Source organism: Malus domestica, chromosome 09 (genome assembly GCF_042453785.1).
Source record: "Malus domestica chromosome 09, GDT2T_hap1".
Taxonomy (NCBI): Eukaryota; Viridiplantae; Streptophyta; class Magnoliopsida; order Rosales; family Rosaceae; genus Malus; species Malus domestica.
Genome location: NC_091669.1, coordinates 12155966 through 12171529, shown reverse-complemented (window position 1 = coordinate 12171529; position 15564 = coordinate 12155966). Strand labels below are relative to the sequence as shown.

The window sequence follows — 15564 nt, the reverse complement described above, 5'->3', positions numbered from 1 at the left end:
CAACTGCTCCATCAAAATAGCCAACTCAACTGCCCATCCTACGATAAAGTTTTGCAAGACACCTTAAGCAGGCAAAGCTCCCGAAACCCCAAAGTTGAAACTAAAACCTAAGTGACGACATGGGATCAAATGTTTCGTTCAAGCAGCTTACCCAACCGCTCGTCCTACAGTAAAGTTTCACAAAAGACATGGCGAAGTAGAAGGATGAAGCAAAAACAAGGAAAACTATTTATTAAATTTCTAGCAAATTGATAAACCAGCTCGAAGGCCAACAAAGTTCAAGCAAAGCGGAACAAAAAGGAAAAAGAAAAAACTCCTAAGTTTAAGAAAAAAAGATTACTCCTTAGCAGCTTGCGCAACCACTGGTTCCTTGACTGCCACGCATTCAGCAGCCGTGCCACTCCCAGCAACTAAAGCTTCCATCAGCTCACCCTCAGCCACCCCTGCCTGGACTGCTTAACCTTCAGCTGCTCCACTAAAGGCAATCTCAAATGAGAAATCAAGCAGATCAACTAGAGAAATGGAAAAAATCTCGAAGTCATTCTCAAAAAACTCATAATCTGATGGCCTGCCTTGATAATCGTCTACATAGCCAAGCTTGTAGAAATTGGCCCAACAACCCAACCGCCTGTCATACGGTAAAGTTTCATAAAAGACATGGCGAAGTAGAAGGATGAAGCAAAGACAAGGAAAACTGTTTATTAAATTTCTAGCAAATTGATAAACCAGCTCGAAGGCCAACAAAGTTCAAGCAAAGCAGAACAAAAAGGAAAAAGAAAAAACTCCTAAGTTTAAGCAAAAAGATTACTCCTTAGCAGCTTGTGCAACCACTGGTTCCTCGACTGCCACGCCTTCAGCAGCCGTGCCACTTCCAGCAACTAAAGCTTTCATCAGCTCATCCTCAACCACCCCTGCCTGGACTGCTTAACCTTCAGCTGCTCCACTAAAGGCAATCTTAAATGAGAAATCAAGCAGATCAACTAGAGAAATGGAAAAAGTCTCGAAGTCCTTCTCGGAAAACTCATAATTCGATGGCCTGCCCTGATAATGGTCTATATAGCCAAGCTTGTAGAAATTGGCCTGACAAGAAGCAAGAGCCACTTCATGACCAACTTTCTCATTCTTCAGCTGTGCATTCTCCTCAACAAGCCCAGTGTGAGCACCATGCAGCTCATCCAGCTCCTTTTTCAGGTTTTCGCTAGCAGATAACACACATTGAAGATCCACTTCTTGGACTCAAGCTTATTGGCAATATTTTTTAGACGAGAAACTTCAGCATGCATGAAGATAAGCTCATCGTCCTTGGCAAAACAAGCAGATCGTAGCTTCGAATTGACACGCTTAAGGTCCTCGACCACCAAAGAAACATGACTGATTTCCTTCTCTACAGCTTCCAACATTGCCTGAGTCGCTCTAAGCCTAGCATTCAAATGGGCGGCCTCTTCATGAGCGATCTCCAACTGCAAATAAGTAAAGGCAGAGACATCAGACCCCTTCAAAACAACGAGTTCATATTCGAGCTTCTCGATGTTTTCAGCAGCCGAGCGAAGTTGAGCCACCAACGCCACTTCGGCCTCCTTAACACATTTAAGATCATCCTGATCAACACGTATTGACTCAGCTGCCAGGATCAAAGTCTTATGCATTATAGAAATCAGGGATGACCTTCTTGATTAGGCAAGACTCTTCGTAAAAAAAGTTTGAGCGGACGACAACTTTCCCAACACTGTCAACAAACTTAGCACATGCATCAACGTCCTCAAGCAGGTCAGCCTTCAGTAGCGCACAAACCTCAAGAAACTCTCCAACCTCAGACTCGATGGATCTCTCACAACTGCTCGTGTGAGCAGATTTCCCATTCTCAGCAGACGAGCCAGCTACGACAGAATGAGGAGCAGGCCTAAGTGCCGCTTTAGCAGCAGTCACTCTTCATAGTGGCGAGCCTCTCAGAAGCCGATCTAGACTTAGCTCTCGAATGACACTTCGATACAAACCTGGACATCGGAGGCACCACCAAACTCTTCCATTGGGCAAGTCTCTCAGCAATAGATGCGGTCACCTTTGGAGTAGCAGGTTTCACAGGCTCAGGCTCAACGGTCATCTTCGCCCCCTTGGGGGAAGTTAGATCAATGACAAGCTTTTTGGCAGCAGACGAGCTCCCACAAGCAGTACAAGAAGTCATTGGCTTCTTCTCAATCGAAGGTTCACAAGAAGGTGAGGAAAACCTCTTATTTCCACCACCATTGGTAGCAGGCTCTACAGCAGCGATTGAGCGAGCCAACGCCTCATCCTTTATCTACTTTATCTCTTCCCTCAGGGTCAGGCCATATTTTTCCCTACGAATAGGGCTAAGTAACCAGCGCTACTCACGTTACTCAGGATGAATGCACAAGGCGGCGTGCATTTTCTTCATATTTTTCGAAGTCCTTAGAGTTGAGCCAAACTTCAATTATATGCAAAGTAAGAAAGACGATCAATAAATTGAAGTCATGGAGTAGCTCAACAAAATTCAAGCAGGACAAGAATGAAGCAGTTCACTTTCCACTGATAAAGGTAGTCGGGACACACAGCTCAAAAGAAGAGTCAGACTCTTACTATCCGCTCACCTCCAAGGTGTCTCTCGCTCAGCCATGATCGCCTTTGCTAGAAGCATCAATAGCCTATGGTGAGACCTCAGCTACCCCACACCTTCTTTGTGGTCGATCTCAAATCAGTACCAAAACTCATTTATGGTCAAGCCAAGATCAAAACACCTACTCAAGTTCGATAACCCTACCATCGCACGAACTGCATTTGGGGAACATTGAGCAGGCGCACATTTCATGGAGCAAATCACCTCCTGGAAAATATAAGGTATGAGGGAAGGCCCGCGTCTCCTTCCCCTCTTTCTTTCGCGCCCAACGCGCCCCAAGGCAAGCCCAGGCCTCTCGGCCCAGGTCGTGCACGCAAGAGAGCCAGCCCACGCCGGTCTCTCTCTTTCTTCTCTCCTGCACAGGCCCATACCCAACAGCCTTGAAGACCTGGCCCAAGCCGGTCTCCCTGCGCCCCGGTGCGCCAACCCCCTTGGCACGAGCCGAGCCACCCACCTGGCCCACACTAGCCAACCCGTGCCCTGCCACCAAGCAACCCCGAGGCTCCCATGCCGTGTGTTACCCACACCCATAGCCCCAGCCAAGCCAATTTTTCAAGTCCCAAGACTCCCCAAAAAATTCAAGAAAAAGAAAATTTAATTTTTTCTTACCTTGGTGCTGCACGGAGAAGAAGAACAACGACAAAACAACTCTTTGCAAGGGCAAGAAAAGAAGAACACTAGGGGAGGGGGAATAAAAAATTTCCTCTGGCTTCTCTTTCTTGTTGGAATAATGATTGTTCTCCAAATTTATTTAATCCCCTGCTTAAGGCAGAGTTAAATAGGTATTGGAAATAATTATTTTCCTTTTCCTAGAAGAAGTCTATCTCCAAATCAAGGAAAAAGATCAAGTTCAAATTGGGTAACAACTTTACAAGCCCAAGCATCTTGAGATTTCTACGCCTTATGCCCTTTCCATACACTCAGCATAGTAGGTGTGGGGGCATTTGTGGAGCCTAAAATAATCCCAAAAATTCTAGAGGCGACACGTAGACTTTTATTCAAGAAAGACAAGATTTCCCTCAATAAATGGGTAGGTTTCTCAAATTCTCCCACGCGCAGCTCACATACTCAGCAGCTGAACACAACTGCCCACAGCTCACCTGCCCATGGCAAGGAATTAAAGATAATAATTAATTACCCAAATCCTATCTTTAATACATTCCTAATTGAAGATTGACTCCAATCAAGTAAGTAATCCTAATTTAAATCTATTAAGGATTATTACCCTATTATCTCAAGATATTATCTCATATTAAATATTTTGGGAATATTTAGAGAATATTTCTCCATTAAACCATATATGGTCGGCCCTAGCCCTATAAATACCCCATATTCTACCAATTTTGAGGAGCTGTTTGCAACCCTAAAAAGCCTTAAACACTTTACTCTTTCAGAGAAACTAACTTAAGCATCAAAGATCCGTTGACCTAACCCCCCCCCCACCTCGTGGGCGCGTGAGGCTTAAGTCTTTGATCAAAAGTGTTGATTGTTTTGCAGGTGCATTTTCGTCAAGACTGAAGACGGCGAAAATTTGCATCGACAAGTGTGATTGGGAATTTCAATGATTTTGGTTGGAATTTTTTATGTTTGATTTGCTAGTTATAAAGGTTTGTCTTGAAATTTTGATAGTGCTTAGCCACTGATGATTATGGCTTGAAATTCTGATATCTATTCGGCTGAAGATAGTTATGGCTGGAATTTATGATATTTGTTTTTGCTAATATTGAGTATGGCAAAAAAATTTTGATGTTGGTATCGGCCGTGTGTGGGGTTAGAAATTTGGAGGAAGAACCGTTGTAACAACGACGTATAACCAGTGATGGTACGTAGTTTACCAATGATTGTGGTTATTATGTTAGTATTAGCTAGTCAGTGGTAGATGGGGTTTAAAATCTGTGCATAGTTGATTGTTTAGTGGAATTATTTATTTTTCGGAGCTTGGATTAAATTGTAGATTGAGATTATGTTTTTATCCACCATTAAAGAAATGGTGGGAATAGTTCTAATTCTTTTTCGTAACTCAATAGTAGAAATCTCGGGGATGAGATTTATTTTAACGGGGTTGAATGTAATACCCTGAAAATTTAAATATATGAATATGTGGAGAAAAATAAAAAATAAATCGATTTATGGTTATGAAATTCGAATGGGAGAAAATGTGAAATTTCCTCTCCGGATTTTATTATTTTTATCGTATAATTTTTTGTTAAGTAAGAAATGATGAAAATGCTCCTAATTGGTTAACTTAATTATATGAGGAAATATTTTATTCTCATATATTTTATCATAATTCTTGGTACATTTGGATAGAGCTCGATCTCACAAACACATGGGCACAGACTGTTCGTGAAACAAAGTTATAACGGAAGAGTTATTAACATTTAAAGTTAAGGACATTTTGGTAATTTTACCACAATCTGGAAGGCTCCAAATTTCTGGAGCAAGGATAGGTAAAGCCACGTATGTAGCTATGATGGAAAAGGAAAGAGAGAAAAGGAGGGGTGTGGACCAATCAAGGGGGGAACCAATAGGAGAGAAAAGAAATGAGGGAAAGGATGGGAGAGAGAAAGAAGGGAAAACCGGACCCTCTCGACTCGAATTCCTCCCGACCCGACCCATATGTATCTCTCGATTCCAGCCACCTTTGACAACCAGACAGGTACAAAAATGATCCTTACTTTGAACTCAGTCATTCCCTCTCCCTTTTCCACCCGAAAAACTAAGGAAATTGGATTGATTTTGAGAGAAACCCAACGATGGGTGCGACGGGTTTGGCCTCGATTCGCCAAAATCCGAAGCTAACTCCAGCCATTACCACCACCAATAGTCTCCCCTTAATGTCAGGAGAAAATCCCAAGCAATGGTTGGGGTGTCGAAGTTTGTTTTGAGGTCGAATTGAGAACACCTATTTCTAGGGTTTCTGGCGGTCCAAGGATGATTTCAGGTGTTTCCCGACCGAATTGGACTTCGGCCCAGGTATGAAAGTTGTTCCTCTCATTGAACTCTATTTACCTATAAAATTGGGTAATTTTTAGAGTTAGTCAGAAAATTGGGTTTCTATTCGTCTGAAACTGCCGTCAGCGGCGGCGCGTGTGGCGGCACGTGGTCAGTGGGCCAATGCTGCCTTTTCATCCAGTTTTTGATATTTTTAAATCTGTATTTGGTACCTATGTGATGTGATTCGATTGTGGAAGCATAATTCTAGAATATTTTCGGAAATCGATAAAAGGAGGAATGGTGAACTACGAAAGGCTTGATCTCGTATTAAGGGTACGTAGGCAGTCTAACAGAGGTTAGATGCAGCCTTAAATAATTGAGAATAGTCTTTTGTTGGGAATTTGATTCAAGAATAGAAATTTGGTGATTAAGTAGAAATTTAATCTTATGTTTTTGGATATAAAATTTTGGTTATAGTTTTTGTGAGTGATTAAGAATTTAAATAAAGAAGTGTGATCAATGGTAGTAAATTAAACAAGGGGTAAATTTCTAGCCTATCACCGAATTTATTTTCCGAAATAAAATTTTCGGGCCGGGACGTTACACAAATCTTCACTTTTAGTCACAACATCCTTTTAGTAACAATCACTCTTCACTTTTAGTCACAACATCCTTTTAGTAACAAGTATTTTAGTCACAAGCATTTTAGTCACAACCAGTCCACATGACTGAAAATCTTAGTAACAACCTTCTATAACTAAAGCTCTATTAGTCACAATATCAGTTATAACTAAAATGCGGATAATAACAACTAACAACTATGACTGAAAGTCTAATAGTAACGACTTTATATCATGACTAATATCTCACTCAAACATGTTTTTCATGACCAATATTTAGAAATATCACAGTGAATACCATTAAATAAACAAGGCCAACCTCCCAAATACATTGGAATAACCTATATAGAATATCTGCAACTTCAACCAAGTAAAATAGACTTATTACCTTTCTAATTTAAAAATCTCCAAATACTAAATTCTTGAAATTAAAAAATTAACCTTATATCATAGCTTAAATGATTATTCACATCTATATATATACAAGCGATATTTTAATTAAACTAAGTAAAATTATGGGAATGAAAATTTAATGTTTTCAGTTGCTTAAAAGTGAGTTCATTCGTTTTAGTAATGCAATTTACGTCTATGTCTGCACGATTAATGTCATATTTGTGTGAGTGTGTTATATAAACATTCAATTCATAAACTTCTTTTTTGGCCACCACCATCTTCATCGCCTATAAAGAAGAACTGAACACTTTACCAGCCGAAAATCAGGTAATGAAAAAAATCACATGAGCAATAATAAGCTCCTTAAAACCCTCTCTGAATTCTTAACCATTTTCTTTGTTAGGAGATTTCCGGATCTTCATTTTTATTTTCCATTTTATTCTTGAATTTGTTTATTTATTTTTATTTTTTCATCTTCATGTTTTTTTGAATTATTTTTATTATTATTTTAGTGTCCAAGTAATCAAATAAGTGATATCCAATGTTGCCACATGTGCATGTAACGGAAAAATTAACTGAGACTTAACGGATGTGACATTTTCAGTAAATTAGGTACTTCTTTGGAAAGTTTGAAAAGGTTGAGACCAATATAAAATTACACTAAAAGGTTATGAGGTTTTATTAGGTACTTAATCCTTAAAAGTATGATTAGAGTATAAATTTTAAAAGGAGCTTCTAACTTTCTACTCTTAGCTAAAAATTAAAGAGCGTGATTGAAGATGTTCATATATGTCAGTCTGCACACAACAAACTCTTGGTGAAAAGGAGTGCAGAATAAAATTTTAAGGTAAATTTCTCGAGATTATTATATTCTTTGTATGTTTTCAACATTGGATCAACATGTTGCACATACTATTTTGGTCCGAACATGTAACACATATATAACTCTTAAGAAATAAATATATGAACATAATAATAAACAAGAACATATCTAAATCTAATCAACCACGAAAATGGGTTGTTGGTGGGAGAGGAACAGAAAGAAAGAACATTCAAAGATTGGAAAACAATTAAGAAATCAAACCTTGAATCACGAGGCCTCCCTATTTTGAATTTTCTCAGAACCTTCCTTTTAAATGTATAATAAGTCTCGTTTTGTCTTAAAATCTTTTGCCGGGTTCTGGCATCCAACGCCATCTCCTCCTCCACTCTTGACTCTATCTCTCTTCTGCTTTTCACAGACCCAAAGTGCTGGGCTCCATTTTCAGACAAACGTTCTCTCTCTCTCTCTCTCTCTGAAGGAGGCAAAGACTGAGGAGAAGTTGGTCCATTTGCTCAAATCCAATCCATTTTTGCTTCTGGGTTTGAGGTAATACTGTTGTTTCTCTCAGAATCTATAAACTTAATCGTTTTTAATTGAAATGTTCTGTTTGTTTTGCTGTATTTGTTAGTAAAAATGATTTCTTTTCAAGTGGGTTGGTGCCATTTGGTGTTTTGGCTGATCTGTAAGTAGATGGCTTGCACTCCATGCCATCTGTTCTGATTCTTCATTTATTTCAACCTCCAAACACTGCCTAATTAATTTTACTGAGCTTTATTTGGTATGTGATTGAAGTGAAGAAAACTGGGTTGTTTAAATGTAGTCATTTGGTTACTTTCAGATTGCATCCCGTAGCCCTTAAAAGATGAAAAGGTGGAATGAAAATATAATCAGCAGTTTTGGGGAAAACCAATGAAGTTTCTTCGTTTTTGGGATTGTTCTCTAATGGGGTCACCATGCATTTATTGTTTTTTGCTAATTTTTAACTTGGTGTACATTGTTGTCCTCCAAGTTACTTAACCAAATGGGTAAATGTAGCTTCTTTTTTTTTTTTTTTGTGAGTAAAGTTCCTTGCTTTGGTGTAATCGCGTTTCCGTGTTCTGCCCTCTTCTTAATTGGTTGGTAATTCTTACTTGCAGATGGTTTCCATAGATGGAAAGACAGACCTTGAGTCTGATGAAGAAATCCCTTTTAGCTCATCAGCAGCCACCAGTAAAGTAGAGGCCTTGGACTTTGAGATGATTCATTTGCGGTCACGGGCAGATTTGGCGAACTCATGGGTTTCAACACATATGTGGATAAGAGTTCCAAGGAGTATTTATATAGTCTTATTTAAAGCAAAGATCAATGTGTTGCTACCCCTTGGTCCGTTGGCAATCTTGCTACATTATATTACTGGAAAGCATGTATGTATACATCTCTAATTCATCTTTAAAAATCATTTCATTTAGTTGGGAGAAGAATGAAGTAGAGTTTAGTAAGCAGGGAAGTGCAGAAGAGCATAGTCTTAGCTACTGGCAACTAATCAAGAATTAGCGGTTCCATGTCTTTATTTTCTTTTGGAACTTGACATTACAACCTTGTGATGTAGCCTAATCTTATATGGCAAGGTGTTCCAACATGATTTCTTTCTTGCACATCCTATCAATAGTTTAAATTGACTTCACTCCTAATCCATTGACAGTTACTTTGTATACATTAGGGATGGGTCTTCTTCTTCAGCTTAGTGGGCATCGTACCTTTAGCAGAGCGTATAGGATATGTGACTGAGTAAGTGCTAGCTTGTTTTGGATTGCATTAAGTTCCCTTAACTTTGTCTAAGGGTAATTCTTGAGTTTTTCATTGTTGTGGTGCAGGCAACTTGCTTTTTACACCGGACCAACAGGTATAATTTTTACCCTGCCAAGTGATGGTAGCCTGAATTTTTGTATCATTTTCATAAATTTTTGTAGTGATATTTATATCCCTAACTGGATTAGGATTTCGAAGAATTTTGTCCGAATATATATTATTTTGATGAACTAAATTTTCTGAGGTTGCCACCATCCTAGTTTAGATTCCTGGCTCTGCTGCTGCAATAAAGTACTGTTCTGTTGACACAAAATGTTGCTAGGGCTGTCAATTGGGGCCATACATTTAGACGCAATATTATTTGATCAATGGTCATGATCAATAGTATACTTTAGTGGATGATAATATGGGTTTTTTTAATAGTCGTATATTTTCCCTTGAATCCCCTGACAATTGAGAAGTATATTTTAAGATTTTTTAGTTATCCTCAATAAATTAACTTCTTCCCTAGAATAATTTGTGTATCTCATTGATTAGACTCAGACTGTATAGGAACTAACAGAGTTGGTTCTTGGTAAACTATGCAAGTTATCTTTTGCTGGTCATTGGACTTTTGAACATGCATTTCGCTCTGTGTTTAATTTACTAGATCATAACATTATGGGATTTAAATCCCCCAACAGCATCAGTCTGCTGACCACACTGAGTGGGATAAGGCTTTGTTGTTGTTGTTGTTGTTGTAACAGCATCATTTGCTTCTCTATTCCTACCTGTTTACTAGTTAGTCTCTATGGTCATGTGTCTGGTTGAATGGCTTGTACGAAGTAAACTGTTTTTCTACGGGACTTTGATCATATCAATTACTCTAATGATGTTTTTGTGCCATTAATCGATTATAACGTCAGCTTACTAGAGTGTTTACTGGACATCCTGAAAGATGTTTTAGTTGTTATAAATAGTGATTCAGATAATCTTAATAAATTATCACAGATTCCCAGTGCCGGTAACCTGTTCTCTGTAGTGTCACTTGATACACTTCTTTTCGTTGGTTATGAAAGGGAATAGGTAGTTCCTCTTGTTTTCAAAGTAGGAGCTTTGGTAACCTACTTACTGAATCACTGATTCAAAAAATCTTATTCCTTTGTGCATCTTTTTTTGGTTTTTTCTCAAGTGAGCTAGTTGTTGGATTGCAGTTGGGGGTCTGTTAAATGCCACATTTGGAAATGCAACGGAAATGATTATATCAATATATGCATTAAAGAACGGAATGATAAGGGTTGTTCAGCAGTCTTTATTGGGATCAATCTTGTCTAACATGCTCTTAGTGCTCGGATGTGCCTTCTTCACTGGTGGAATCATTCATTACCAAAAAATTCAGGTTTTCAACAAGGTAGATCTTCAAATTTTATTAAGCCTTGGACCCTGAAATTTTCTGCTCTGTGAGCTCTTTGACGCTGTTCATCTTGATGTCATGACATTTACATCCGAATGTGGCTACTTTTGCAACAGTCTGCCGCCCTTGTGAATTCCGGATTGCTGTTGATGGCTGTCATGGGGTTAATGTTTCCAGCTGTGCTTCATTTTACGCACTCAGAGATCCACTTTGGGAAGTCAGAGTTGTCTCTTTCAAGATTTAGCAGCTGTGTAATGCTAGTGGCATATGCAAGTTACCTCTTCTTTCAACTTAGAAGTCATCGTAATCTTTATAATCCCATTGAGGAGGTCAGTCAAGTTTGCTTAAGTTTTTCAAAGGATCTAGAATGTCATTGTTTTTCTATTTTGAACATTGTGCATTGCTGTGTTAGTTGCTGAAGTTTATCAAAATGATGAGTTTTTTGCATTTTTTAAATCTTGAATGAGCTTCGGTTTTTTATATGAAAAAATTTCATATTTAAGGGAATTATCTTCTTATCAATTTTATTATGATTTTATTTTCCATAAAGAACAGCGTTTACTAGTTCCTTCAGCTTTCTATTGAAAATATCCATTCAGTTGTTTAATTTCTCTTTGGAAACTGTTTCAGGAAGGAATCAGGGATGAAGATGAATCCGATGAAGAAGAGGCTCCCGAGATAACTCATTGGGAAGCAATTGGCTGGCTTGCTGTTTTAACCGTCTGGGTGTCCGTTTTGTCTGGATACCTTGTTGATGCTATCCAGGTAACAGTTGATTCATATACTAGTCCACTGTGCTCCGGGTGCATAGTTTCTGAGCTGCTATTGTGCTGACCTTTTGCACTTTCATTTTCTATGTGTGATTGTACACACATTTTTCATTCTTGTTTTACTGGTAATTTGGCCTCGGTTTTGTGTAACTATTTGATAAGTTACTGTATTTACTGTTTCTCCAGGGAGCATCTGACTCATTCAACATGCCTGTGGCATTTATCAGTGTTATACTACTACCAATTGTAGGAAATGCTGCAGAGCATGCAAGTGCTATCATGTTTGCCATGAAGGACAAGCTTGTGAGTGCTTTGAATCCAAGATTTGTAAACCTCAATTTATAGATTCCGTTTATTTTATTGACGGAATTAATCTTTCCACAGGATATCACACTTGGAGTTGCAATTGGATCATCTACACAAATATCCATGTTTGTGGTAAGGACTTGAATAGCTAGCTAATGAGTTCTCTCTACAGAATTTTGGCATATGATAGAATGTCTATGAACCGTCACAAACCTCTGTTGGACTTGCTTGTTATAGTTTCTCTTGAGTTGATTACATTTCAGAACGGAAAATAGGCTAATAATTTGTGTTCTTGACAATTGTAGATACCCTTCTGCGTAGTTGTGGGGTGGATCATGGGACTGCCAATGGACTTGAATTTTCAACTGTTCGAAACTGCCACACTTTTTATTACAGTGTTAGTCGTGGCATTTATGTTGCAGGTTTGTGATCATTTCCTTGTTTGTCTTCCTTTTAACCGTTAAGAGTTTCTCTAAGTTTAACCATGAACTTATTTGGTCCCTGTCGAGTCTTCCTATTACATAATCCGAGATGAATTATGCTTTCTTTCTTTCATGCCTTTTATTTTGTTTCTGTTCAATTGTACGATATGACAAAGTGTTCCTTAGTTGCTGTTTTTTGTTTACATTCAATTTTGCTCGATGTGAGATTCATTGCCTTTATCTTTGTAGGATGGGACGTCAAACTATTTTAAAGGCTTGATGCTTATTCTGTGCTATCTCATAGTTGCAGCCAGTTTTTTTGTGCACGTCGATCCTTCAGAAGGTGAGCCACAAGAAACTTACTGAGTTATACATTTTCGCAAGTGTTGTTACCCGTGAAAAGTCATCTTCATATGCAAGGGCATTACGGGCCTAAACAAACATAAGGATCTCTTTTCAATTGGTTTAGTTTGTGACGTGCCCCTAATTTCTGGCACACAGTTGAAGCCACAATTGATGGAAACTAACACATCGTGCACACGATCCATCAAGTTTCGATTGTGTCAAATCAAGCCTTGCACCCTTTTTATCATATTAGTTCTTTCCTGAATATGTAGCACACACAAGCGATATCGTATATGTGAAAGTACACGGCTAAAAGACATGCCGAGTGCTTTTTCTGTTACTGTATCTGCGTTTCCTAGTTGTTGTCGAAACTGAATCACTAACACATCAGTTACATTATTGACTCGATATTCAGTTAACATATTTGTTCTCAAATATCTGTTTTTGGGATTCGTTGCAGATGGTAATTAAACTAACCATTGGAGTGGCGGCATAGCATGTTACAGTCTACGTAGTATCTGCGATTCTTCGTGCAAAAAGGCGGTAGGAGATATACAGGAAGCTACTCTTCCACGAATCATCAAGCCATGTGATCCGTTCAATTTGTTTTATTTTTTGTTCTTGATCATGTAATGGAAAATCCATGTGATCTCCCAGAGCATCAAAAGTTTGGAAACTTGTTCAGCTTTGTATAACAGAGCAGTTTGATTCTCTTCAACAGCATGAGCATTCAGCTGTAACCCCTTGTTTTTCACTTTTGCTATAGCTTTTCACAAAATGACTCCTCTTTATCCAATTTTGTTCCTTGATGTTAGGTTTTCCTTCTTTCCCTATTTGATTTTGTCTCTTTTGTGTCCTCTCTAAATAAGTTTCAGTCTAATCCGTCTTTTTCGAGATAGTTTCATCATTGACAAAGAGCGATTTTAAACCACTCGAATCTACGGAGAAACAATCAAATTTTGATGCAAGAAGGCTAGCATGCTACTCATTAGCAAGTGTCGAATCAACTCTTAAAAAGAAAATTCTAAACTCATAGAGTATAATTAACAGAGTCAAAGTTTGAAAACTACGACGGACCTAACCAAGTAAATTAAAGCAATTTATTTTCTCACTTAAGTTTGAATTTCCTGTTTAGTAGTTTAGATTAGGCCTAATCGGATAAATGGTCTCCGTGGTCATAAGGAATTCGAAAGATAGCCCATGTGGTAAAAAAATTCGGATTTAAACCCCGTGGTCTAAGTCTGTTAGGATTTATACTTGAAATTAGAACTTCTGTCATTCCTCCGTTAATAGCTTGCAGGTGGGTCTCACGGACAAGACTAAGATGGTCATTTCATCATTTCCATTTCATCCCTTTCATTGATCTCCTTTCAGAACAATGATGACGGCCACAACCACACCGCAAAACTTGTTGTCGATATCTCCTCTTCCTCACCACGAAAACAAATCAAAATCTTTCAGACCCTCAAATGGTTACATCTTCCTCAAACTCTCTTCAAAAACCCCTATGTTATCTCCAAATTCGGGCCTTTCTCGTGCCCAGTTTCACGTCTCCGACTCTCTCGCCGCACCCGCCATCACCGGAGTTGCAGACAAGAATGCCAAGATTAACAAGTACTGCGAAATGGGTAATCTGAAATCCGCCATGGAAATGGTGTCGGGGGCTCAAAAATCCGAGCTTGACTTGGAGGCTTACTGCTCCGTTATGGAGCTTTGTGCTGGAATGATGTTGCTCCAAGACGGAAAAAGGGTTCACTCAATTATCTGTGACAATGGTGTGGAAGCTAATGGGCAATTGGGTGCAAAACTTGTGTTTAAGTATGTAAGGGATGAAATGGAAATGATGAAATGACAATCTTTGTCTTACCTTAAGACCCACCTGCAAGCTACTATCAGATGAATGACAGAAACTCTAATTTCGAGCATAAATTCTAAAAGATTTAGACCACTGGGGTTTAAATCCGAATTTTTTTACCACGGTGACTATCTTTCGAATACCTTATGATCACTGTGGAGCCAAAAATAATCACAAGGCGACACATGGATTTTTTGTGAAAAATGACAAAGTTACCCCTGAGACACACCGGTTGTCCTACGCGCGAGCAGTGGACAATCATTCTTTAATCAAGCCAAGAGTATCCAAAAAAAGTAACCAATTCCAAATTATCTCATCCATCCTCATCTTAGGTAATTACTTCATAACCTACAAATTATTCCATATAAATGGAGATTAATTGGCTAATTAATGGATTAATTCCTAATGAATCCATTAATCACCAATTAAATCACCAATTTTCACAAAAAAAACCTCTAAGGGCCGACCACCTCCATTCCCTATATATATGATCCTATTTTTTTTCTAAAAAAGGAGGTCTACACTCTTGCAAAACTCCCAAAAACTCTCCAAATATTTTTCTCTTTAAATTCTAACTTTGGCATCGGAGATTCTTCGGCTAAAGCCCCCCATTCATCGTGGATGCGTGAGGCTCTTGGCCTTGACCTAAGGTGTTAATTGTTTTGTTGGTGTAATTTTGTCCAAGAAGAAGAAGGCGGAAATTTGCATCCACAATCACGTAGACCATTTATCTGATTAGGCCTTTAGATTATATTCTAAATCTCTTTGAACAAGTAGTTTCATAAAAAATACCAGCAATCGACTCCTCTTCTGCTTGTTCACCTGGAACAATGCAAAAATTCAACAATTCAATGCGAATTCCTTTTTTTTTTCCTTCATGTTTTTACTGGGACAACTTATTGTTTCCCTAAAAAAACGATTATTTTTAATAAATGAATGTATCATAAAGAAGGACTTGGATTGTCTGCCCTTCCATTTCGATGCCCTCTCCGTACCCTTATGTTTTGTGTGGTCACGATTAAGCCACGTCAACATTTTATATTGTTTTTTTATAAAAATAATAAAATAAAAAGAAATAGTAATATAAAATGTTGACGTGACTTAACCGTAACTACACAAATAGAAAGACACGAGAAGAACACCGAAATGGAAAGACAGAAAATCCAAGTCCCATAAAGAGTTGTGCTAGGAAAGATTTCACAGCTTTTCCAATAATAATAAAAAGATTTCACAACTTTATCGGTAGGTGGTGCAACTCAAACTCAAACTACAAGAATTTT

General features: G+C 38.4%; 2 protein-coding genes across 3 annotated transcripts; both read left to right on the top strand.

The window, feature by feature from the left end:
• The first annotated feature begins 7583 nt into the window (after window positions 1–7583).
• LOC103443225 (vacuolar cation/proton exchanger 2-like) lies at window positions 7584–13238 on the top strand. 2 transcript variants are annotated; one of them, XM_029108188.2, is made up of 13 exons: window positions 7584–7720; window positions 7824–7951; window positions 8542–8808; window positions 9105–9172; window positions 9259–9287; window positions 10387–10583; window positions 10703–10915; window positions 11217–11351; window positions 11543–11659; window positions 11741–11794; window positions 11968–12084; window positions 12334–12427; window positions 12890–13238. In XM_029108188.2, exons 3-13 carry the CDS (start codon window positions 8542–8544, stop codon window positions 12898–12900), a joined length of 1302 nt encoding a protein of 433 aa, XP_028964021.1. In that variant the 5' UTR covers window positions 7584–7720; window positions 7824–7951; the 3' UTR covers window positions 12901–13238. The 2 variants fall into 2 exon arrangements, with proteins under 2 accessions (XP_028964021.1, XP_017189638.1); XM_017334149.3 differs by lacking the exon at window positions 7584–7720 and having other exon boundaries at window positions 7732–7951.
• A 572-nt stretch (window positions 13239–13810) lies between these two features.
• Window positions 13811–14281, top strand: LOC139187773 (pentatricopeptide repeat-containing protein DOT4, chloroplastic-like). Its single transcript, XM_070804360.1, has one exon. The coding sequence runs from the start codon at window positions 13811–13813 to the stop codon at window positions 14279–14281; it is 471 nt and encodes a 156-aa protein (XP_070660461.1).
• Window positions 14282–15564: the final 1283 nt, after the last annotated feature.